The sequence below is a fragment of the Haemaphysalis longicornis genome, unplaced genomic scaffold (assembly GCF_048455015.1).
Source record: "Haemaphysalis longicornis isolate Haplotype H1 unplaced genomic scaffold, Haemaphysalis longicornis Haplotype H1 scaffold_3, whole genome shotgun sequence".
Taxonomy (NCBI): domain Eukaryota; kingdom Metazoa; phylum Arthropoda; class Arachnida; order Ixodida; family Ixodidae; genus Haemaphysalis; species Haemaphysalis longicornis.
The window spans coordinates 130,746,543-130,772,659 of NW_027526335.1; the positions used below are offsets into that span (position 1 = coordinate 130,746,543).

General features: G+C 46.4%; 1 protein-coding gene across 1 annotated transcript in view; it reads left to right on the plus strand.

Moving 5' to 3' along the window:
- Bcat (Branched chain amino acid transaminase) overlaps positions 1-26,117 on the plus strand; it is a 45,725-nt gene that overhangs the window by 5,532 nt on the left and 14,076 nt on the right. Inside the window, exons 5-9 of the mRNA XM_077704140.1 lie at positions 4,557-4,676; positions 9,946-10,106; positions 18,145-18,287; positions 18,807-18,892; positions 24,275-24,343. Coding sequence (XP_077560266.1) covers positions 4,557-4,676; positions 9,946-10,106; positions 18,145-18,287; positions 18,807-18,892; positions 24,275-24,343 — 579 coding nt within the window. The remainder of the gene's footprint in view (positions 1-4,556; positions 4,677-9,945; positions 10,107-18,144; positions 18,288-18,806; positions 18,893-24,274; positions 24,344-26,117) is intronic.

Below are 26,117 nucleotides of genomic sequence, written 5' to 3' on the forward strand. Positions count from 1 at the left end.
TCAAATTAGAAGAGACACCAGTTTTGACTGTAAATATGGCTGTCTTGCGTTGTTTTTGTTTGTGTTTTTTGCAACTGACCCACTGGTTTTGAGAGTATGAAAATTAAATATGTTGATTTCGTTTCACAAACAACAATATTTTGTTTGTTTTATGTACGGAAGTATTATATTTTTTATTGCGGATCGAAGACGCTGCGTCCGAGAGTGCTGGAAATGGCATTTGAAGTCTTAAATGTCTCTCTCGGTGCTCATTTGGCTCAAATGTCATTTGAGCCAAATGGCATTTAAAAACCTAGTGTAGCAGCACAACTTGGCATTTGAGCCAAATGACATTTGGTTCAAATGACATTTAGACCCCAGTGTAGCAGGGGTATTAGCCGCTAAATGTCATTCGCCTCAAATGTCATTCAAAATTCTCGTGTAGCACCGAATTAATGACATTTAGAGCAAATGTAATTCACTCTAACCGTCATTAGCTGTAAACGACATTTGCTTTGGCCATGCAGTTCTGCACGGTGAAGTAAAATGTCATTTGACAATAATAGCAGTGACGACTGGGGAACTTGCAGAATTGTAAAATAATAATGTAAATGTGTCCATATGTCTCACTTTTTACTTTTCTGGAAGCAAAACTAACTTACTTTTGTAATGAAAAAATTGGCTGCGTATCTGCTCCTTTCGTTGCAAATGACGTCAAAAGACGATAGTCTTTATCGGCTTTTGCGAAGTAAATGCCTCCCTTCGCTTTACCGCTCACCTCTCATGTTGTTCCTCTTGCGTCGCGCTCCTCCCAAGGTAAAGACGCCAAATATTTGCTTAAATCATTTTAAATTTCCTGCGTTCCACTGCTCCAAACCGGGTGTCTCGATGCGAACGCTGCCGTACGGCGAAGACGCGCGTTAATCGAGGCACCCTACTTCAACGTTTATAGAACCGCGTTTCCCTACTCCACGTGCGTTGCAAGCAGAACGTGGAAACTATCTAGTGGAACCTTGCGTAACTGTTGCCGGTTGATTTCTTAAAATGGCGCCAGAAGCTATAGTGGCGCGGGCGACAGCAGGCGACGGCGGAGTGAATTCTTTTTCTGCAGTTGATGAAGTATTTAATTTCGCAAAAGTCAAGCATGTTTGAATTTTTATAAAGGAACACTGGAAATATCACTTCTGTATTGATTTGTTGTCTCATATTTGCGTAATGTCTTGTTCTTCTTCAACAATGTTGACAAGTATAAACATTACACCGGACCAAGGCGGGTAGATTTAGCTGTGACTATATAAGACTATTGCGCAGGCATTGTTTTGCTTTGGCCGGGTGGCTGAATCGAGTCACAGACAGACAGACGGACAGACAGACATACAGACAGACCAAAATTTCTGGGTTTAAGTAGCCCAAGAAAGACTATCGTCTTTAAAAAATGTTCTATTTTAGATGACATTCACATCGCAAGCAGAGACAAGCAAGCAGCAAATCTATATCTTGGTTGCAGCAAATGTGGCAGAGCTTATGCAATGGGTTGCTTATTTTTTATATATAAAACAACATGCAGGGAAAAATATTGATTTACTGGTAGTTTAAATAGTACTATACCAGTTATTAATAAAGTTCCTTACTGAGTGACGGACCAGTGCTGTCGAGACTATTCGTTCAGTTTGGATGCTAACGCAAATGTGTTCCCCAAACTCATTCAATTGCTCAATGCTATTCGTGCAAATGTCATTTCTTATTCTTGTGTAGCCCAAAACTAAGGGCATTCACAGCTAATGTCATTCGCTCTAAATGTCAATAGATTTGCTGTGTGATAGGTGTATATCATTTCACCAACCCTTTAGTTTTGTCCATAAAAATAGCCCGGTGTAGAATTCCGTGTAAGAGGAGACATTGTGCTATTTCACTTGCATGACGGCTCATAAGTTGTTGTACGGCAGCGACAAGTGTGGACGATGAGAACAAGACAATTTCAGGTTTTTCTTTATAGAAGCATGAGCATATTTGAAAGGCACTAGTATGATGGCAGGCTGGGATCTCGCCAAGAGACATGCTTTCAGAAGCTGAAACTTGCCTATTATAGTTGCAATTTTTGTGGGGATTGCTGTAACCTCGTTGACTCTATTAGAGGAAAAATGCTGTAAACGTGTTTTGTAAGCTTATTATTTAACAAATAAATTGCAAATATAAATGTACTCATATGTTGAGACCCCCTCCCCCCATCTTCAAAATTAATATAAATTGGATGTGACCATTACGTGGGGGGATAATATGTTCAGTAGACTTTAGTGGACCTCACAACTGAATATAAACACGTTCTTAGTTGAGATCCTTATGGCGGTTGCTAAAGATGTAATTGAAACGTTATTTCCGCACGTTGCCCCCACGTGTAAATAAAAGTGCTCGTTCTCTGGGTGCCGAAGTGGCAACTAGCCCTTTTCTGGATGGAAAACAACCAGAAGTTATTCCCCAGTGGAATCCACTTTGCTGACACTTGTCACCTTGTTATCGCTTTTTGACGCGTCTAGACATGTCGGTCTTCTGTTCACAGAAGTTCGGCGCGTTTTGTTGGTAGTTTGAGCTTATCAGTACTTGAGCTGAATCCCATCTCTGTTGATGTGTCGGTTGTAAGTGTGGTTGCCGGGCTTGAGGGCATGCTTGATGACTTTTGGCTTTACTAAAGCGTTGTGCTGTTGAGCCCAAAGGCGCGGGTTTGATCCCGTCCGCGGTGGCTGCTTTTCCAATGCAGGCGAGAAGCGAAAACGCCTGTGTGTCGAGATTTTGGCGCGCGTTTAAGATCCTCAGGTGGTCAAAATTAATTCGGGTCCCTTAACTACGGCGCGCCTCATAGTCCAGGTGTAGCTTCGGCGCGTTAAAACCTCAAAATTTGACCTTTAGCTTGAAGCACCTGCATAGTGTACAACTCAAAACAATCGACTGCCTTGACACGAAATCTTCTTGTGGGAGCGTGCTTGCTGTAGTGGGGACAGGTGCTTGCTTACATGACTCTCCGTTATAACTGCACTGTTTTTTGTCCAAATGAAATGGGGCATCCAGAGTGGACCCTCAGGCATCAAAGGGCCTACTGGGAACATTAGCGTGTTTGTAATCGGGAAAAGTGCTAATTCTGCAGCCACAGATTAGCTGTATATGCCATGGAGGAACGGCACTATGGTGCAGTGGGTGCTGATTAGAAAACTGCCCTCGCTTGAAAACATCTCCGTGTGTGTGATGCGAAACAGTGACGCCCCAGAACAGTTTACACATTGTGTGTTTGCAAATGGATTTGGTTTATCTTGTGCCGTGAAATCACTGTTAACTCTAAATGGTAAGATAGTGCCTCTACTGTAGGTGTGCTGTAATTTTGCTCTACACTGCGTGATTGCCTTGCAATTTTGTCGATCCTGTCACAGCAGGGCGCTACATTCTTCACTGTGGTTCATTTTGTTGGTTCAGGTAATGGCCGCCGTATTGCATGTTTAACATAGTGTCAGTAACAAGTGATAGATAGCACTCAACAAGTACGTTATACCAAGAAAAGAAAAAAAAAAAGGCAGGGAGGAGGTAGTTACAGGATCATCACAACCGTACTTAGGTTGACCACTTAATCAAAATGTAAACACTATTAGCTGAAGAAAAAATGGAATTAAGCGTGGCAGCAAAGCTAATTATGCAAGTGAGACGGCATTTGCCGTCATCCTGACTTGTGTGGGAAACCTATAGCCATCATTATCGTCAGTTGAGATGCACAGACTATTATCACGGCAAGCTTGGGGTGTGATCATTGTGTGAGGGGGAGAAGTATTAAATTTTGTATGACCCATTTGGGGTTTCCTATTATTATGTAAGCAAATACGGTACCTCAGTCTGAACAAGAATTGTGTTCAGCTGACCTGTATAAAAGTAGGGTCTGAGCAAAGATGCATGTTTTCTTTCTCTTATAAAGCAGGCAAAAAGGTACAGCAAATAAACTGCATGAAAACTGGGACAGTATTAGATGAGCTATGGCATTTGAAATATTTAAAGTGCTGGTGAACACACCCACACAAATTCTTGACTACAAAGACAAAAAGAAATGTGTTGTTTTGTGGTAATTGTAAACATGTACTTTTAGTACAAGGAGGAGACAAGAATACAAAGGAAGATTGATTTGGTATTTTTGATGTATCTCCTTTCGTGGTTTTGTTTGTTCATTTGTTGGGCCTATATTACTACGCTATGTGATAAAAAGAACATTTCATTTTCTCTTTTACTAGACTGCGTGCAGGTAAGCAGTTTTAACAGGCTGTCCTAGGGCCCTAATATTTTCTTTTTAACCTTGGGGCTTCGTTCTGGTCTTCGTGTTTGACTCTTGATGTGCCCATGTTTTGAGCTTCGTTCTGGTCTTCGTGTTTGACTCTTGACGTGCCCATGTTTTGGAGATGACGTTTGAACTTTGCCGAATTGTATGCTGTTCTGTTGTTAGAAAGCAGCTTCTAGACGCATGACAGTTCCAAGTCTGCTGTGACACCTTAATAATCATGAAATCTAGACGACTTCACTTGAGCGCGACCTGTGCCCTTGTCTTGCAGAAATTCGATGGCCACGAGTTTCTGCAGTGCCTGACCAAGCTGGTGTCCATTGAGAGGGATTGGGTGCCCCAGTACCCAAACAGCTCCCTTTACATACGGCCCACCCTCATCGGCACTGAGGTACGACTTGCATGGCATGACGCATGTCGTCAGATGGTTGCTCCCGTTGAGTCAGCGGGTTGACACAGATAGCTTCCATGTGGCGGGACTGCTCTGATGAGCTTGTTTGATTAAATTCGCTTTATGTTGAGGGAAGTCGCCGCGCAGTTTGGGGAAAAAATGAAGGAAGCTGACACTAACGCGCAAGACTTGAAGGTAGCGAAGCTGTATGCCACTTTCCCGACCATCACGAAGGTTTAAGTCCACAATTGCAGCCGATTTGCTTCTTCTTCGCTGCCGCAACGACGTTTGCTCCATCATTGTTGCTATAAGTATGGGCTTCCTTCATTTTTTTGGAAGTGATAATCATTGGACGTCACCTTGGAGGGGCATACGCTATGATGTGTCTTTCCCCTCCAAACAATTACTGCCACGATTACGGCGAACGCTGGGGATTTTTTTTTTTTTTTTTTGCCAATCTTGGCCAGTCCTTTTAGGTGGGTATTCTTGGCTTGCAAATATGCACCGGGGACGCTGGGCGGTCGCCGCAATCTTGGCCAATCTCCCTATCTGGGTATGCTGTGTTTGACAAACATGTGACGGGGACGCTGGGCAAGGTTGTCGTGAGGCGCGCACACCCGAGTGCTGGGCATTTTCTTGGTTTTGTTAACTGCCGAGCGGTCACTGCAAGGCCTGCGCTCACATGTGCAAGCTTGACAATTTCTTGGTGTTTTTAACTGCAGACACGAAAAATTACGATTTACTAAACAGCTTCGCTGTCAAAAAATTGTTTTGTGACAAGGAAAAGCTGGGCCTGAGATAAACACCACTTAAGCAGGGCAAATTTTTTGAAAGAATCATTGCTTTGAGTAAAACAAAATTATGTAAAACTAACTTTTTTACCTGTCGATTCTCTGCGTACGCTAATGAGTTTCAACTATCAAAAAGAAAATGATGCCCTGGTTTTGTTTCAGTCCATTGCAGCACAATTCATGCAAATGTTTGTTGGCGAGTGAGCGTATTTCTCCACACACTTAAATAGTTGATACTCTGTAGTGCATTATTCAGGTCACACACATATCTTTGGGTCCCATGAAGATGTGTTGTGTCGTTACTTATCTGCGGTGACTTAGTACGATTGGCTGTAACAGAGGTGGAGAAGGGGGCACCGTTCACTTGCATAACGCGACAGGACAGCCAGCACAATTCTGGCATGCTTAGCCACTTGAAAGGGAGGAGTCTTCCCAAATGCTGGCTGAGTTTCTTTGAAACATTTCTGCAACGTCCTGTAACAGTTTTGCTGGCCTGAAACCATGTTGCCTAGCAGTGTTGAGAAGCAGGCTGTGGTTAAAGTGGAAATCTTGAAAGGTGCAGTCTTTGTCAGTCTTGTCCACAGCGGCAGATTCTACTTTAGTGGACCAAGTCTGGAAAATGCCAATGTAAGCACTGGAGTGCTCGAGAGCAAAGCGGCAATTTGGGACTTGATGTAACGCCGCCCTTGGTGACCTTGCACCAAGGCAGTAGAAAGCTAAAAGTGCGAAAAGCTGTGCTTTCAACAAGCCTGATGGGATTATATTGCGGAAGCAGCATGCATCTCTGCTTATAACACGTTGTCCAATACCCCATTGCGGGTATTTGCTGCTTTCTGTGTGTATGCGTAACGCTTTGCTACTCCTCAGGGTGCACATACAGGATTCAGAGTACACGCACCAATTTCTTGCGGTCAACCCTGGTAGTGCTTGATCAGTTCATTGGTTGCATGGTGAACCTCCAGCCTGATGTTCTGTGTTTGGGCGACCTTTCTGCAACCTTTAGGCAACCGTTGTGCAACCTTTCAGTTGAGCCGGCTGGCACGCCAAGCAACAGTCATTGTATGTCGATCTGCAGCCATCAGTTGACGACATTAAATCTCAAAGCATGGTGTTAGGTCTAATGCCGGGCCTCCGCATACCTGAATTGCCCTCCCCTGCTATTGCACATGAATCTTTGTATGACTTATAAACTGGAAAGTACAGGAAGAGTGGAGCGGCAGTATTCTCCTCTATCGCTCATGTGTTGTGGCTGTCCGCAGCTGTTCTCCTCATGCGCTTTGCCCAAGAGAAGTTTGAGAACCCCGTATCCCTGATTTCAAGTGCAGCGCATAAGGGCGCCACTACAGTGAAAATCCTCGTAGGCTGCTGTTTGCTTTTCATTGCTGGCCAGCTATGCATTTTACATATACATGGTTTTACATTCGTTTTATGTGTGCTTGGTCTTACCTTACTGTTCTTTAAAATTTAAAGCAGCATGTGTTGCAATGCTGCTTTTAAAATTTGATACATTGTTAAAGGCCAACTGCACTCAAAATTTTTAACAAAATATGACTGCAGAAATGTGCGTATCAGGGGCAGAAACGACCATCAAAAACCGGAGATTTTGAAGCCTAAGTTGAGAAGAGTGCGGCCATTACGGCCAGGCTGAAGTGACGCTCCAGCCAGCCCGGCCGGCAAGCGAGCGGCCGCACGCACTCGGCCGGCCGTAGTGAAGCCGCGTGCAACGCTTCACTCTTGGCGCAGTCCTAGGAGAAGCCCACCCAGCGGAGCTCAACCGGTTCTCCTGGCTGGCCATAGGAAAAAGCGCAGGGTCGGCCGCAGGGTCACTTTTGCTTTATGGCTGTTTGTACGATCCGATGGCAGGGGCAGTGTCGCCTGTGACGGAGCCATTTTAAACACTTCTAACTAATTAACCACGCATTTCACGGGGCTACCAGTCATGTTCCAGTTGGTTTGGTGGTACATACTGTACGTTCAAAGTTAATGTGGTCGAGGTGAAATTTGAGTGCGGTTGGCCTTTAAGCAGCTGCTGCTACAGCAGGTGGTCGTACTTTCAGCACTGGGATATATATTTATTGGCATAAGCTGACTTGTTCTCACACTTCAGTGTCCCTTTCAAGGTTACATCTATTTACTAGTAGTCCATCAGGGATGGATGTGAAAGTGCATTTATACGTTAGAAGTCCTGGAACAAAATCTTACACTGACCAGTTGGGATCTTTGCTGTCAGTTTCAGTTATCTTATTCTAGCTCTTGGTTAAGTGGAAATGAATTAAATTATATGTTATGGAAACACATGGGTCATCCGCCTAAAAAGTTTTCTTCCTGGTTGCAAACTAGCATGTGCTGCCCTGCCGTAGTTACAGACTTTGTTTGAGAGAAAGGACACACTCTATCCAGACCCTTAAAGGGGTCCTGAAATACCTTCCGCCGATGCATGGATCTACATGTAACCAAATAAGACAATGTATTAGCAATCTCCTCCCGCAAGAATTTTGTTAAAGCGATGAGTATTAGCTGAGAAATCGTAAATCAAAAACCGCGCATTATCGTCGCGCCGCGTTTCCTCCTCTTTTCAACTGTTGACGGCGCGGAGCACTGCCTCCCATGATGCTGCGCTAGTCAGCGGTGACGTACTTCCGCATTACGCTCCTCCGACTGCCGTCTGCTACGGGCAAGTTTTGTTGACACCATGAATTCCGCACTCCGCTGAAGGATGGATAAGCGAACGAAAAATCTGGCCGCATGTGTGCGGTGGCCTGGCCTTGCCCTTTCGCGGTGTGCGTTGCTGCAGTGCAGCACGTGACTTTTAATCGGCGGCGAACTCGCAGCCGCTGGGGAGGATCTTGCGCTCGGTCCCTTTCGTGCACCGCGCACTGTTTATCCAAAAAGCGCCGTATCAGATGTGGCCCCGCTGGTGCCGGGTCTTATTTTGCGGTGGTGGTAATTCCTGCCGGCGCCATGTGAAAAAGACATTTTAAGCCGATACAGAACCCGTGCACAAAACGCTTCAATCATGTGACCAGTTCAGCTTGGGGCGACGCGTGGTGGAGAGCGGCAAAGTTGGCTAAACATGCTCCGGCGCGGCTCTGAGCTTTCTAGCGCTGGAGCGAGCGCCTTTCTTTGACGATCTCAAACATTGGTTGCCTTGGCAACAAGGCACAAACCACCCCAGAGGTCTGTTACGGTTGCGTGATCCCGGTTCAGCTTGGGGCCCCATCTCGCGGCATATGGGCACTGCAGGCATACTACTCACTCTCATTTGGAAGTGCGAGATGCGTTTGGCATTACAGGAGGCGATGGTGTGTGTGTTGTGGACGCCTTTGTTTCGCGATGAAATGCGACGTTGTGCTTCTACGGGTGGATAGTGCTTCCCATGGCCTGGATTATCTTTCTCGAGCGACGTACGACTCAACCTCGCATGGGGTATGTGCAGTGTGCGTGGCTAAAAGCCATCTCGGCTTGCGCGCCAGAGTTAAGTGACTTGCTGTTCGTCCCCGCAAACCGCGCGCGAGGTGAGTGCCGAATTTACGAGGGGCAGGAGGAGGCAGCCCATCGTCTGTCAATCGCGGTTCAGACTTGCAACGCATGTTGTGACGTTGTGTTCGTTCGAAACGCATCTCTGGATTGTTTTGAAGTGGAAAAAAATGTATCCGTCAAACCTGGGCATTCGGCTCAGGGCGTTCTCTGCGATTGCACGAAAGAAGTGCCACGGGGCTTCAACGCTTTCTTTATTGGACGTACTCCGGTAAGAGAATATCCATGTCGTGTTATGGCCGTGTTGCATTCAATACGAACGGTTAAGCGTTTGTTTACACTTGTTTCGTTTGTCGTAAAATGTCCAAGCACTCCGGCACTACGCTGGCAGATCAGCCGGCGAGTCGACGCTGAGCAGACGACTCATCTCTTTGCCGGAAGTGCGTGAAAAAGCCGCCCAATAGCAGGATGTCTAGCTCATGACGAACATCGGGGAATCGATGATGTAGACATGTGAAGATGGCGGCGTCCAAAAACACGAAGGAAAGGGTGAGAAAAAAGCGACAAACTTTGCAACAAAAGTGTGAGCTTTCCGCTGCGCGTAAAAGAGTAATACTTGGCCCAGATGACCTTGACGACCCAATCTAACGATTGCGCTACTTCATTTAGTGTGCTCAAAATGCCTTTCAGGGCCCCTTTAAATGCCTTATTTCTTGTGGAGGCAAATTTAAATATAGATATATAGTTCAGCCTCATCTCATTATTGGTAAACGAAGCAGTGGCATCCTGCCACTATGATTAACTTGTTTTACCCCTTGTTTGAGCCAGGTTATGTTTGTAGGGAAAACGGGTTGAACATGCCCATCAAATGGCACGCTGACATTTGGTTTTTGGCACAACTCCTGACCAAAGCAGCATCAGCACATGGAGCTCGTTGTATTCAGTGCAGTGCTAGTGGAGAGAGAAAGGGTTCACAACTTTTTCTCCCCTCACTCTTGCAGCCCTCGCTGGGGGTGGCCAAGTCCAATGAGGCGCTGCTCTTTGTCCTGGTGGGCCCTGTGGGGCCGTACTTCGCAACGGGCATCAAGCCGGTCTCCCTGCTGGCCGATCCCAAATATGTCCGCGCCTGGCCTGGAGGCACTGGCGACAAGAAGCTCGGCTGGTAAGGCACGATGACGACAGCATCATCTTGAATCATAGTGTTCCCTTGTGGCCAAGCAAGGAAGAAACAAGGAGAGAGGGAGGGGGAGCTATGCGGAACAAGTGGCCAGCCGCAGTAACTGCAGCAACGGATTGTTAGTGTTTAAGGGGCCATGGCGACAGCAGTACTTCACTACATTCAAAAGATCATGGTGACAACATAAGGCTTGCTCTTTTTAACTGTTTAAAAGAGAGCCGCATTACGATGGCGATGAGGCCAAAATTGCAACCACTGCAGCCACAAATTTCTGTGCACTGGTTCAAGGTACTAGGTTGAATTTGAAGTGTGCAGTTTCTAAGTGATAAGAAAATAGGACGCGCAAAGGTGCAGGAAACGAACAATGAGTGGCCGAGGACATGGTGCCGTCTCTGAATGGTTCTCATAACAGTGTAATGGCATAAAAAAGGCACAAGAAATTTCAAGAATTAGGCACGAAATTGCACCCCCGGTCTTGGGGTCTTAAGTTGTTCAATTGTAGCTTTGTAGTTTTAGTGTAGTTGTAGTTTTGTAGTTTTTTTGTAATTTTAGTTTTAGTGTATAAATGAAAGACGGCATTCTTGGCCACATTGTGGCACCAGTGAAATGCCCTACTAAGCTTCACTGTGCTCAGTCGAGGCTGGCCAGACATCTAGCTTCTGCCGGACTACATATTTTGGCATGGAGTCGGCATACTTACCGCTTGTTTTTCTTGCTTTACAAGTACGTCACTGTGTCCTTGCTATGTCATATTACAGTTGAGTCTACTCATAACGATACCGTTTATAACAATATATCGGACATAACGATGAACAACTATGGCACCGTCCACTTTTGTATACGTTCTATGGTAAAATAAACTGCCTATTGCAATGCTCCAGTGCCACAATGCTGGATGTGAGGATTGGATCCGGTTACAGCTAGCACCAAAAATTCGAGCTGCCACCAGTTCTCCGCGCCGACGGCATGCGCTGCGAGCCACGATGCGCCTCACATCCCTTCCACCCTTTAGAAAATACATCGACTGCGCCGCTTGCAAGAAATCTAGTGGAGGAGGAGCGCAATTTTCCTTCCAAACCCCCCTTCTGGAGGCGCCGCTTTGGCATCGTCCTCATGCCCGCTCCCGAACTCGCGCCACAAGTGCCGACGCAGCTCGCTCGCATGTTCGCCTATGTTCGCCAGTTGTGTCATATGCGCACCGCTTTAAATTTAACTGGGTGCTTTTTCAACTGCCTCCGTTTTTCCGCGGAAGGGACATCATGTTTTGGAAACCTACAGGTGCCTCACTGAAAAGGCGATTGTTCTGCTGATAGGTGCGGCGGACAGCGCTGACACTGATACTCTGACGACGCGGTTGAGCGGCCTATTCAGGTAGGGCCCTCGTAGGAGGCCCAACGCATGATACAGTCCTCAGGGACTTAGTATCCGCCAAGGACCCTTCACTCAGCTAGGTGAAGCACCTATGATGCTCTTGAAAAAGACGTGTGGCAGCTTCGCATGAAGCAAACAGAGCTCACCAAGAGCTTACCGACTATGGCTTCTTTTTTTGCAAATTAGTTGTACCGTATTTACACGATTGTAAGACGACTCGAATGTAAGACAACCCGCCCAAAATCGCATCTCAAAAAAAAAAAAAAAACGTGCGCATTTTACACAAGGGAAATTTATTCACGTGGTTGCGGAGGATTACTCATCGTCGCTGGAGTCGTCCTCGCTGGTGCTGCTGCCGTCATTGCTGCTGCAGTCCCACAGCACGTCGTCGTCAAGTGTGAGTCCACACTTCGCGAACGACCGCACCACGGCATCGCGTGGTACGGCCGCCCATGCGGAGAGGACCCACCCGCACACAGTAGCCAGGGAGGCTCTCCTCACACGCCCGCTTGGCGTAAGTTCGCGGCTTCCTGACGAAATCCACTCGTTGTATTCGCGGCGCAGGAGGTCTTTAAAAGGCTTGTTGACCCCCACGTCGAGAGGCTGAAGCTGCCCCGTCAAGCCACCGGGGATGACGAGCATGTCGGTATGCTCCTTCTGGAGCACCGCTTTTACCTTGGCAGTAAGGTGGCCTCTGAATGAGTCCAACACTAGCATGTTGGGGATGTCTTTCTTGAGGGATGCCCCCGGCCTCAGGAGCCACACTAGACGGTACCATTCCACGACCATGTCGTCCGTCATGAAACCCTTTTCATTCACCCGTACCACCACGCCTTTGGGAAGTGCCTCTTTAAGCATCGTCTTCCGTTTGAAAACGATGTACGGGCGGAGTTTGGTGCCATCAGCCAAGCACGACAACATTACAGTGAAACGGAGCTTTTCGTTGCCCGTTGTAAGTAGGTTTACATCACGTGCACCCTTCACGCTCACTGTCGTGTTGCTCGTCATGTCAAAGTAGACGGGAGTTTGGTCGGCATTGCCGATTTGGCCAAGCCAGTACCGTCGGGTGTCGCGGAGTTTGAGGAAGTGCCTATGGAAGGCGAGGACTTTCTCCTCGTATGCGGCCAGCAACTTCTGGCACACGCTGGTGCGGCGACGTAGAGAAAAACCAGCCCTCTTCATAAATTTAGACGCCCAGGCCCTACTAGCTTTGAATTGAGACCTTGGTATCCCTGCCTGAACAGCGTAGACACGGGCTTGCTGCGTGACCATTTCGCAGGTGACCAACAGCGATCGATCGCGTAGGTCAGTCACATAGGCCGCAAGCTTCGTCTCTAGTTCCGGAAAGCGGCCAGACTTCGGCCCGCGAAAGCCACGGCGCTTGGAGTCGCATGAGAAAATTTCCTCGCGCTGAAGCCGCCACTTCCGCACCACACATTCACCGATTCCGAACTTCCGTCCTGCTGCACAGTTGTTTGTTTCCTCAGCATGAAGAATAGCAGCCCGCTTAAACGCTGCCGTAAACGAGCGCCGAGTGTTCTTCGAGCCTACGGCACTCATGTCAGACAGAAGTGACTCGAGAAAGCCGGTCGTGGACACAAGCGACAGGAGCACGCGGCGACGCGCCCGCTTAGAAAATTGTATCTCAAAGAGAAGCTCTTCCGTCAACTACCAATACCCCCCTACGGCGGCTCTTCCATCGATTATCGGTGCTCCCTCAAGAGCCGTGCGCTCGTCATAAAGGCACTCGTAATGCGCGCAGTAGATGCTAAAAAAAGAAAAGCTTTTGTATAAGCACGCGGAAAACTATGCGCTTTGGGTTGAGCGGGAAACTATTCGAGATGACAATCGAAGCAACCGGCAGCAGCCACGCGCGATCGTGATTAAAACAACATGGCGGCTGACGGAAGCAGCCGCTCGCAATTTCCATGAGCACGTTACTCGCTTTCACGAAGCATTTTGTTCGTCTCTAACACGACCGGCTTTATCGTCGTGGTCTCTAATAAACAAAATGAGTATTAGCGAATCCCTTTATTCAATGCACGGTGCAAACGTAGCCACTATCATATCACGTTGCTTAGTACTCTTCCGAACGCGATAGTGGGAGGTTAGTCGCTCTAGGTCCAACTTACAAAAGGTGCATCATTTTTATTGACGCCAGAATGTATGAAATGGTTACCGTAACCATGGAAATGAGCGTGCAAAGCCGTTCACACCTCAAAGCACCCCTGATTTCTTGTCTCTCTTGTCGTTGCAAGCGGTACATGGTTCGATTTCGATTCTAAGACGACCCCCCAACATTGGACGGTCAAATTTGAAAAAAAGGGTCGTCTTACAATCGTGTAAATACGGTAGTACGACCTTGCTTGTATGCGAATAAATGTTTTGGTCTGTTTCGTCTTTTTTTTTTTTTTTTACAACCAGCTTATAACAATTATCAGTTATAACGATGGAATTTTCTTGGCACCCGCATATTGTTATCATTAAAAGGGCGCACTGGTTTTAGAAACTTTATTTTTTGCTTTCCAACCAATCTTAATGAAACTATATGGGCTTGTTCAGTTTTTTTAGCTGATTTCAAATATTCAATTAGTTTTGACGTAAGGCATTTGTTTTCCAAAATAATTAAAAATATTTCTTGATTGTTCTTGAGAATAACGCAAAAAAAACTAATCAACAAAAAATTGCCAGCAAGACATAAATAGATGCCAGAAGTTGTGAAGAATGAAAAGCGGGAAGCAGTTTTTTTTTTTTTTTTTGCAATTGTATACAAGTTTACATCAATTCTAACTTCCAGGTTTGAAGTACTACTGTAACACAAAATGCAAAATCTGCTTCCCCTATTGGGTGGCTTGAACGTTCAGCTTTACACTGCAAAAAAATTATCTTTCTAGCTGCTCTACATTCTGGGACGTAGCTCGAGAATTTCCTGACGTTGCAATACCACTCGTGGCAAAAAAGGAGAAAATCGCGAAAAAAAATGCTATTTTTTCAATCAAAATTGTGCCTGTACAGCTTTTATAAGTACCTGGTACTGTTGAAGTACGAACTTTACTTAGGAAAAAGTGATTCCTTGAAAAAATGCTTTTTTGGGCAATTTTTTGGTCTCAAAGACCCGTGTGCCCCCTTAAAGGTAGCAACTAATTTAAAAATCCTCAGTGATGATGGCGGCAACATCTTTTTTAAAGGAGTTAACGCAAACTTCCCAGTCTTTCAAACAAAGCAATGTTGTACTGTATTGTCTTAAAGGGACCACAAAGATAGCATGCAATTTTGTTTTATTTGAAGGAACCCGCCTTTTGTAACCTCCTCCATTCCAGCACTGAAAGACAAAAACAAAAAGACCAGAAATATTGAAAACTTGCAAAATTTTTCAAAATTCTCAAAACTTCAAAGCAGTGACGTAATAAGGAAAATACCAAAAGCAGAGTTATCATTATCTGCTGTCATCCAAGTAGTACAATCAAAGGGAAGTAGTTGTACCACTACAATTGTTCAGTCATGTTTCTTAATAGTGGATTTGTTCGGTGGTCGCCAATTGCAAGAAAGTGGCTTTCTTGCCAAGTGGCTGCTGAATCGCCACTACTTCGTCTGTTTCTCTTATTATCTATACTATTTAGATTTAATAGTTTAAGGTTTGCATGACAATTGACAGGATTGTTGCTAAGGATGCCCTTTAAGATTTGTTAGATGCGAGTTATCAGTTCTGTGATTTGGTGCAAGATGCAATATTTATATATGCTGTGAACATGTTAAAGGGATACTGAAGGGATTTGTAGACATTGCGGGATTACTAGCGCAAATTGTAGTTCGGAGTCTTTAGGCCAGTGTTTCGACCACTTTATCCAGTAGAAAAATCAAATTGAAAATGCTGTCCTCCTCTCTACATCCTCGTTGCTGATTTCCTATCACTTTTCATATGACGTCTACTTCATGTCTCACCGATCCTCCGACAGAATCAGTCGGCCCAGCGTTTAGTCGGCCGGCGGGTCGTCGCAATTCGTTCGCTCAGTTGAAACTAATTCACGGCATGTTTGTGCCTCAAAGAATGTGCCTTTAGTTTGTTACTTTTGTAGACTGTATCAAGCTTTCAGTCCAAGTCACTCCATACAAGCGCACATGTGACGCTTCGCTGACTGGTACGCTAGTAGAAAAATCTAGGGCCCATGGAAGGCGCGAGAAGAGTCAGCGAAGTTAATGTAGGTACAAAGGAATAAAATCAACCGAAAATTTTAACGTATAGCGTAAAATCAGTGTGTGCGAAGCACTCTTTACACTGGGTGAACTAGCACAGCGGTCAGAAGCACAACCACACATCTGCAAAAGCTTTTCCGTCTAAGGAATGCATTCACTAGACATGAGATATTGTGGGAATTTGGGGGACGCTTACTGCACGAGTGCTATACAAGAAATGGTCGTCTAAGCTGCTTGAAATGCTGAAACTAAATGAAAATGTAAACTGGCTATACATTACATACTTTAAATTTCTGCCCCTGGCATCGCTGGCTTAAAGGGACACTGAAGTGATTTGTAAACATTGCGGGATTACTAGCGCAAATTGTAGTCCGGAGTCCATAGGCCATGTTTCGACCACTCTGAGTGGATTTACGCGAATTTATTAAGTAGAAAAATCAATTCGAAAATGCTGTCCTCCTCTCTGCATCCTCGCCCATTTTCTGTGGCGTTCTCGTTTAACGTCAGGAGGAGATGACTTGGCTCGACTGCGCTACTGCACGGCTCGTTGACCTTCCGACAGAATCAGTCGGCCCAGCGATTAGTCCGCTGGCCGCTGACCGGTCGTCGCAATTCGTTCGTTCAGTTTAAACTAAGCCATGACAGGCTTGTGAATGGAAGAATGCGCGTTTCTTTAGTTTGTTGTTTGTACACTGTATCAAGCTCCAAGTCCAGGTTGCTCCACACAAGCGCTGCACAAGTGTACATGCGACGCTTCGCTGACTGGTACGCTAGTAGAAAATCTAAGGCCACTTGAAGGCAGGAGAAGAGTCAGCGAAGTCAATATAGGTACTAAGGAAATAAAATCAACTGAAACTTTTACCGTACAGTGTAAAACTAGGGAGCAGCAAGCACCTTTTTGCGCTGGGTGAACAAGCACAGCGGTCAGCAGCACGACCACACATCTGCGAACGCTTTTCCATCTAAGAAATGCAAGTGAGACGTGAGCCACTCAGTGGCAAAGGTGTTGCGCGGCTGAGCCCAAGAATGCGGGTTCGATCCCAACCGTGGTAGTTGCATTTCAAATGGAGGTGAAAAGCGAAAACGCCTGTGTGTTGAGATTTCGGCGCATGTTGAAGATCCCCAGGTGGCCCAAATTAATCCCTAGCCCTCCGCTACGGCGTGTCTCATACCCCGCTTATAGCTTCGGCATGTTTAACCCGAGAATCCATAATCCATACATGAAACGAGCTAAGTTCAAACTAGAATATTGCTGAAACTTGATATTGTGCCTATTCTTGTAATTCTCGGCAGACCCGACCTCTTGTGCTATTGATCATGGTCAAGAGCATGGAGCCACTGATACATGTGGGTGACGAAGTTGTCCTTCACTGGGCAGGCAACGCAAATTGGTTTTGCAACAGTACTAGTGTGAACTCTCCAAGTCACATGGGTGACCTTGCACACGAGAAAACAAACCAGAGCGCCGAAAATTACCATCCTTGCAGCCTGCTATCCTTTATCTTTTCTGGTCGGTGGTTGGGCACGGCCCACCAAGGCATTCCACCTGCCATTTCATTTGCGGAAGGAGCGTTTTATCTAATGGAAATGGTTGTTACCTGTAGTAAAAAAAAATGTGCTTATAACTGAGTTTTCATGTAAGATCCCCCTATCCTACAAGGGATGCTGGAAGGCCCTAAAGAATGCTGACTGGAGTGTTGTAATCCGTAGCTGACCAGAAAGGGCTGAACAGGCAAGTCGTGTAGAACAGCTCCTGAAAAAAAAATTAACTCGCCATTCCGGCCGTATGGAATTTGATGACCAGCAAACCTTTTTTAACATGCGACGTAGAAGGAAACAGAATTTCGGTAAAAGGTTCAAGGAAATTTTATTTATCTTGGGCATTGACGGTGGTCAGCCCTAACAAAGATGCGCTTGGTCACCTTATCAGACGCGCACACAATGTCACGAATTACATAATGCATTCACAGAGGCACATGGTACCAACGTGAGTGGCAATAAGCATTTGCTTTTTAGTTAGCTCTTTTCACTGTCACTGTTTTGGGAAGAGTTTCCGCTCCAACACGAGGGGCTATATGCATTTGCCTTGGCAATAAGCTTGGTTTTTGCTAGTTGGCATTGCCGCATTGCATTATGCGCACGCACAGACTCCATAAAATCCTGGATCCTAGCCGTAGAAGCTACTACGACATAAAGGCCAGCACGTCAGAACGGGGGATGATGCTGCCTTGCTGCAGTGCTTGGTTTTGGTTTCATGGTTGTGGTTTTTCACTCCAGCGCATGTCGCTCTTCGCTATAAATTTTCTCGCATTTCAATCAGGTGAGTGCAGTTTAAAAATTTCCTGGAATGACCGTCTTAACATTGAGGAATGTGCAGAACTTGGAATCATCCGTATGGGATGAAAGCGTCTAAGCACGACGGAGAGGAGCTCATTGTCACCGCTGTTGATTGCTGCAGCAACTACGCGCCCACCCTGATGGTGCAGCATGAGGCCGAGGACCAGAAACTGCAGCAGGTGCTGTGGCTTTTTGGCGAGGACGAGCAGGTCACCGAAGTGGGGGCCATGAACGTCATGGTGTTTCTCAAGAACAAGGACGGAGGTGAGGGCTGCACGCTTTTTCCTTCTGCGGAGTGTTGCATTTTAGATGCGACTGCATCTCATTCACTCGCCTTGTCCCTCCATACGGCATTGTTGTCCGTCCACACCCCTCCCCCATTCTCCTCGCCGCGCGAGCTGCGCTCTCCGCCGCTCTCCCCTCTCCTCTCCGATAGCGAGCACTCTCTCGCGAGGGTCATTGGATTGGATTCAATCGGATTGGATTGGCTTGGATTGGATTTGGATTGGATTAAAGTGGATTGTGTTGGATTGTGTTGCGTCATAGCCGCACCACGTTGCGTCATAGCCGCGGCAGGGGGTTCATGGCACGTTTCACGCCATGGGAGAATCAACCTAACGGAAACAACAACGGAACCCCCTATGCGTCGCATCTACAGGGGTTCCCGTGAGGGGAGGTGGGAGTAATTTTTTTCTTGCCTTGGGGGACGGTCTGAGGGGGAAGTCTGAGGGCTGAATGAACTTGCTGAAGGTCCCACCTTTCTTATCCCTCTTTTTCTTGCAGAGACTGAGCTGGTGACACCACCGCTGTCGGGAATCATTCTTCCCGGAGTCACCCGCCAGAGTGTGCTGGACCTGACGAGGGAATGGGTAAGTACATTTCGGCAGCAGGGATCACACAACTTCTACTTCTTCTTCTTCTTCTCCTTTTAATCTGGGTATAGGCAAATGTCAAAATGTGATGTCGTGTAGATGCCACGAAATCCCCATCGCTAGTGACGGACTGGGTGTGTGCTAAAGAGAGCACCACTTGCATGTCAAAAGGTGCATGCACAACTTTCTTCGATACTTAACATGATTTAGCCTACATTGCAGTGAATATTGATCGATAGGAAAGACTTGAGAAGAGCCAGAAACAAAAAACTTTACAATCCGTTCCTAGATAAAGTTGAGAGAAGCATGAAATCTTTCTGACATCAAAACTGCGTCAAAAGTAAGTCAAAATCTTCCCTAGTGTCTAACCTTCACTGAAAGTGCATCCAATAGATCGTTAAACCTTCAAAGACCCAAATCGCTAACGAAGAACAAACCGGTGCGACAATGTTTTGTGCACTAAGTAAGCACATCTACGAACTATCTAAATGTACACCGATATGTGGTTCATTTGAAATGGTTCATTTCTGTTGTACTCCTTCTTCATGGGCAATGCATGTACAGTAATCACCCATTATAACGACATCTCTTTGTTAGAAAGATAGCTTTATTAGAAATTTCTTCTGGTCTCAACCCAAACGCATGCATTTTAGGCCGCATTACTCGAAGCGCACAAAGAGCTTGACCCGCTTAAAGCGAAGTGGCGAGTGGAGGCGTCGCCGAGAGGCAGCGACCCAGCGGCAAATGAGGCTGTCAACATGGCGGGTCAACACAATCTGGTGTTTCCCCAGCGATTTTCTCAAGCCGGTCATGCTCGATTCGCGCTATCCAATTTTAGACAAACGGTCCAAATGCATGGTAGGGTCATTGAATTTTGTTCCTAGACATTGGTCAATGGCGTGGACGGGATGGTGCGCAAGCACTGAAACTCGAACCGAAGAATTAGCAGTGTTGTCGACAACGGGGCGCCGGAAAACTCTTGTTTTGCGAACTGTACGGATGCACACCTCAGGAAAAATTGCCCAGTGACCGTGCAAAGCCAGTAGTGCAAAAGCGGTCAGTTTTCATGATTGCGCTGTGTACCCACAATGAGCGGTTAATAATTTTTAGCTCAACAAACACAACCTCAAACTCGAGCCACGGCATTTCCGGCGCTTTGGTCCAGCGCGAAACTCTCGTAGCGTTCCGTGACACCCACAACCCCCTCCGCCTATAAAAGTGGCCTTCTCCTCCTCATTCGCTCTCCAGTTTGCGAGTCACTCCTCTCGCTCACCTTCATGTCAACTCCGCGCCCCCTTGTCACGTCGCTGCTCCTCCAAAGGTCACTTGGACGCCGACGACGCGTGCTTTTGGACGCAGGAGTACCTACGCCTGCTGCAAAATAAAGTTGCATGCATTAGCGGCGACCACAGCCTTATGCAATGCTTGGTCAAATTGGAGCAGGAGTCGCTCGCGCCCGGCGGGAACTTGAAACAGCAAAGCTCGTTGCCCTTTTTGCACCTGAATAAAGTTTTGCTTCATTGAATACATTGTATTTTGATTCCTCGCAGCTGTGGCGCAATTAAAGTTCAACTACTACAGCTGTTATCGAGCGGTCGCTTACATCGAAATACCGCTTATAACGCAATTTTTCGCCGTCCCGCTGACTTTGTTATAACGAGGAATTACTGTATTTTCTTATCTAGAACAGTTCATTTTTCGCTATTTTCAAGGAATTTTTTTAACAGAATGGAAGCCCTGTTTCACGCGTGCATCGTGTGTCCAGAGATATCAGAGGTTTTAGTCGACCAACCAGTCTATGGGGAAATGCATTAGCTTTCTGACACCGTCGGTCCCACGAAGAAAACTTTTGCTCTAAAAGAAAGGAGGAAGCTGTTGCCTTGCACACAAGTGTGCAGGGGGCATTGGTGGGGGCCATCACGTGAAGTAAGCAGCGATGATTGCCCTTGAAGGAAGGTAGCATAACACACTCAGCTGTTGGCTTCGTTATTGGCAAAGCGGCATTACAACTGTCCAAAATGGGCTGCCATCTAAAACGCTTGTTAGTTGGGCATGTGCATTCCTTTCATAAGATACAGAGGCAATTTTAAATGCGTGACAACAAATGGGACATGCTGAGTGCCTACACCTTTTGCCTACCAGCACATCCTTTGTTCACAAACAGGACGCTGCTATTACAGGAGCCTTTTACATAGAGAACGCTTCTTGGTGGAAGTAGGGCAGTGCAGATTGCTCGCTCTTAGTTAATGCTTCTCTGATCGCTCTGGTGCCACCTGTATTCTGTCAAAGTGAAATGTCCTGTTGTAACAATGGACAAAGTTTTGAGGTTTTGGTTGCATATGAATGTCCACATCCATGACGAGTGAACCTGTAAGACTTTAACATCATAAGTAGCCAGCAAGTCAAAGAAAAAAAAGGGGGGAATGGTAGTGTAACTTTTTGTACATGTTCCATCAATGCTTTTGTCAATACAAATGTCATTGACTCATTTTGACTAACACAAGTGGTTGCTGTAGTTTGTATAATGTTCTGACAAATAGCCTCTATTTTTTGGTTATAATGCAACTCTTCACATTAGGATGCACATTGCATTGATTTTTTTTTTCTTTTTGCAAAAAATAAAAAATGCAAAAGCTGCCAGTTTCAATTGAGGTAACTAAATCTTGACAAACATTAGAAATTTTTGTAAAGAAAATTGAAGGCATTATGAAGTCTTAATTTATGGCACAGCCCAAATGTAATCTGCAGTAAGGAAAGTATTCTCTTGCACATAAATTGATCCTGAAAAACAGCTGATTCTGAGCACTGCAGCCATGGTTTCGTGTTTCCAAGACTACATCTGGGCGCTGGTGAGGACGATTAATGGGCTTTACTGGGGGCACGTGTGGTGACGGTAATCAATTTCTGCTTTGTGCATATCCGGTCATTACAAATGGTACTTTCGTTATAACTGCCTCAAAGGCTGTTTGTTAGCAGTTTAAGGCTGCAGCACATCCTGGGGTAAATTAGGTTAACAAGTTTTTGTTGTAAGAAGTGATTTGGAGCTTTTTTTAGGGCTTCCCTTTGGGCCATGGTTTTAAAGAGGCCCTAAATAGGCTTCCGAAGGTTGCCATTTCAATCGCGCAATCACTAGAGTACCCCTTCACGACGACGTATAATAAATATTACGCCTCTGCGTAAAGCAGGGGCTGCACAAACACGCAAAAAGATCCTTTCTTTCTTTCCTTGTTTACCTACTGACCCTCGTCGCCGTACTGCCTTGCTCTGACGTGTGGCAAAATACTCTGGCGCAGCCTCTGTGATGCACGAAGCACTAAACAGTACGGCACCGCTATTGGTGGGCCCCTTTAAATGCTGTAGCCAATCAGTGTTCCCGGCTCTGGAGGAAATGCGGGTGCACGTTTCAGCAAGCGGCGCTCCTGCACCAGCAGCATGGTGTGTCTTAGTAGGGACGAATGTCCATCGACGCCATCCGTCACATGAGCTTAGCTGAGTTTGTAGGTATGGCCCATCATTTACAAGGTATGAATAATGCTGAAAAACGCGGAGCGTCCCTGCAGACGGAAGCACCGCTACACATGCGGCCGCGGCAAGCATCTGCCTGCACGGTTGACAAGGAGCCAAAGCCTTACAAGGTCCACTTGTCATAGATTCTGATGGTATTCGCAGCTTTTCAGGTGGACATTCATATGCAACCAAAACCTCAGGACTTTGTCCATTGTTACAACAGGACATTTCACTTTGACAGAATACAAGTGGCATCAGAGCAGTGTATGCACGATAGGTGTACACCGCAGCAACTAAAACTTGTCACTGCCCGCCAGGGCGTCCTATTGCTGGATTGGTGGAAATCGGTTTATAAATGCATCAAAGGGGTGATAATGCAGTGAAATATTGAGGTGGTGATTGTCATCAGCGCAGCTCCGTAAAGCGGCGACTGAATAACTGCGGCAATGCTAAGGCTTTCCTGCGCAACGCAGGAACCTGTTTGCTGCAACTGTGCCACATGCAAAGATGCTAGCGGGCTGCTAGTTGTCAGTGGGATTCTTCAGTTACTCTCGTGAGCAAGCATGTTGTGTTTGGGACCCCCTTATCTGGCCTTCAAACGCTCGTTTCCCCTATTTTAGAACTGGCGGGCCGACGTGAGCACGGCCGATGTGAAGAGCATGGCTGCTTGGCAGTTCAATGCGACGGCCGCCGTCCAACCCTGCGCGGCAGTAGTAGGCAAAGCATGAGTGTTGGCTGCAAAAAAAAAAAAAAGTGACGTGCCACAGAGTGGAGCCAATGGCTGCATGCATCTCAAACCAGCAAGGGCCTTGCCCTGTTTCTCTAGGTGGTCTTGTGCCTGGTCGGTGACGTCACAGCTTCCACAGTGCTTTGGAGGCGCGAGGAAAGGGTGAAAGCTTCAAGCCTTATTGCTGGCCTTTTTTAATGAATGATAACTCGACTAATACTCAATGCTTTTAGACCATTTTTGCAACAGAACGTCCCTTAGATAGTACTCCAGCGACTGCGCACGTAAAATTGCAACCTTTGGAACCCTGTTTAGGGCCCCTTTAAAATTTTTTAAGGAGCCATGAAGACAAAATACAAGTTGGGTTTATTAGAAAGACTGCTCAGTCCCGATAACAATGATACCAATATCATCGCAATCTTCGAACAAATAACGGAGATATTAAAGAAAACGTTTGAAGCAGTCGCGACACCCTAGCCAATTTCCCGCAACTTTTCTATGACGTCACGGAACCTTGTTTGTGCGATTGGCGGCCGCCTAACTGACCTGTCGCGACGACACGTGAGTGGACGTCTGTAATGGGGCCTCTAGTTCCATTTGACTGCATCACTTGAATGTTAACGTGCAGTTAACGCACTGAAAATTATGTTTTATTGTTGGCCCGTATGACGTCATTCTTGCTCATAACATGTCACTGTGGCGCAAAATTTGAAAGTTTTTAAATACTTGCTTTTTTTTGTTAAAAAAACGTCTTTTGTGGCTGTGATGGAGCTGAGTGACCTACTGAATCCTAGTTTTTTCAAATTAAACGAAGTTGTATTTTCTCTTCATGGCTCATTTAAAGCTTATTGTCGCGAATTTCAGTGCTGTGATATCGTCATTTCCCATTATATACAAATATACTGAGAGCTTGTAGTAACAGGGTTTTGATCAATGAGGTTGCTGATTTGGGAGAAGTTGGGCTTTAAGTGCTGCTCAGTGAATTACAGAAGCCTTATTTGGAGTGGAGGCACCAAGAACCCGCTATCCCAGGGGCACGTTAGCATTTAAAGCTTTCGATGCTGAAGTTGAGTGGTTCCTTGAACGGGCTGCCTTTTCCAGGAGAGCTGTGTGTGTGATGTGGTTTGTTTTCCTGCCCTTTGCAGAACGAGTTCAAGGTGTCGGAGCGCAAGATCACCATGGCTGAAGTCAGGGAGGCACTCAAGGAAAACAGGGTGAGGGTTTGTGCTTCCTGGCACATCTGTTTTTCATGTGCCGTAAGCGAAAAAGCCACCAAGTGAACTTGTGTGAGCCAATGAGGGCATTGTTAGAAGACCACCATGGTATGGGTCTGCGACATTATCTCTGTTCTCTGGAAGCGACCAAAGTTTTATCTATACAAACCTTGTGAACGAAAAAGGCTTGACTGTGTTGGTTCATAGTTTTCACCACAGTATACGTAGCACAGAAACGACAAAGGACGAGGCAAAGACGGGATTGGTGCTAAATTTGCAGAGCCCTGGCTGCCTTTTGCGATTGGTCAGCAATCAATGGCGTCATATTTGGAAGTGCCGGCACTGCGCTGACCGCTTGGCCTTCATTAACATTCAGATACGGGCCAGAAGTCTAATGCAAGACACAGGGGGAGCCTGACGGAGACACAAATGCAGCGTGCTTCCTCCTATGCTTTAGAAAGGGGCTTTCCTGCAACGACTCGCGGCCGGCTTCGGTTTCTCTGATGACGAGAACTTGGGCAGACAGATATTGGATCGCCGCTTTTACTACTTGTGCTAGCCACAGTTTTTCAACACATCATCATCGGTGTGTAACAGTCACACGTATAACTTTGTTTTTACATTCGGGCAGTTGGCAACAAGCTGTCCGCTACAGCTTGCGTGGATTCATGTGCGCAAGCAGCCACATTGCAGCCGCCGGTCACCGCGTCAGGTGGAGGTGCTGGTGATGATTTGCTTCACGGCTGGTCAGCATGAGAACGCTGGGCTTTGCGTTGCACAGATATTTCATCACTGCTTTCTCTAGCAGAGTGAATCAGATTCCCTAACACAATATTTCACTTAACTATCACCCTCTTTCTCACTGTGGAACTTTTTTTTCGGTATAAATATCATTTTTGCGGAGAACAGTGAAGTGGTGGCACACATGGTGGCCATCTTCCGAATATGACATTACTTCTGGGCCCGCTTGCACGAACACACATGTTTATTGGCAGTCTTATTCACAGCCTAGTCTTATTCACAGACTTCAATGAGTCCGCGAATAAGATTCGGACTAGTGCTCTTGCTCGAAAGCACTCAGGCCAGGCTACAGAGCGGTCTTATTGAAGACTACAGGGACAGCCGGTACCTAGACGAGCACAAAGAGGCCCCTAGGAAAAAGCGGGGAATACGCCGCAAAACTGCTAGTCGCCGTCGCTGGCGTTGGGCAATTATTTATTTCGAACCGTAACTGGATAAATTCAAGAAATGCTGACCATCAGGCGGCGTATTTGGGCCTTGTCACAAATACGTTACAATGATCCGCCATCCCTGGTAGGCCAACTCACGCTGCCGGGCCTCGGTCGCCCAGCTGCGTAAACGAAGGCATAAACAAGGATCGTCTGCTGCGATGCGTGGGCCCGAGAAACCCACTGGGCGGACGCGAAAAGCAGCGACGCTGTCTCACGTTGTCGCAACACGAGTCGTGCTTTTCATCTCACCGTGAATTAGAAATTTGCGAATTGGCTTTGGGTTCATCGTAGATTCGGGTGCAATGAGCACTACAGCGGCTCACCCAGCCTGGAACGGCGACACGATCGCAATAACCCGCAGCCTAGCCGGCAGCTCACTTAGCGAGGGTGGCAGCTGTAAACAATCGCGCTGTAGAATATAGCTGAATGTTAATACCACACGTGCTGCTTTTACGCGCAAAAGATCCCAATTTCTCAAGCAGAATGCGCAATCAAAGTACAAACCGAATTATTCAAGCTTCATAACCGCCACTTTTGAAGAA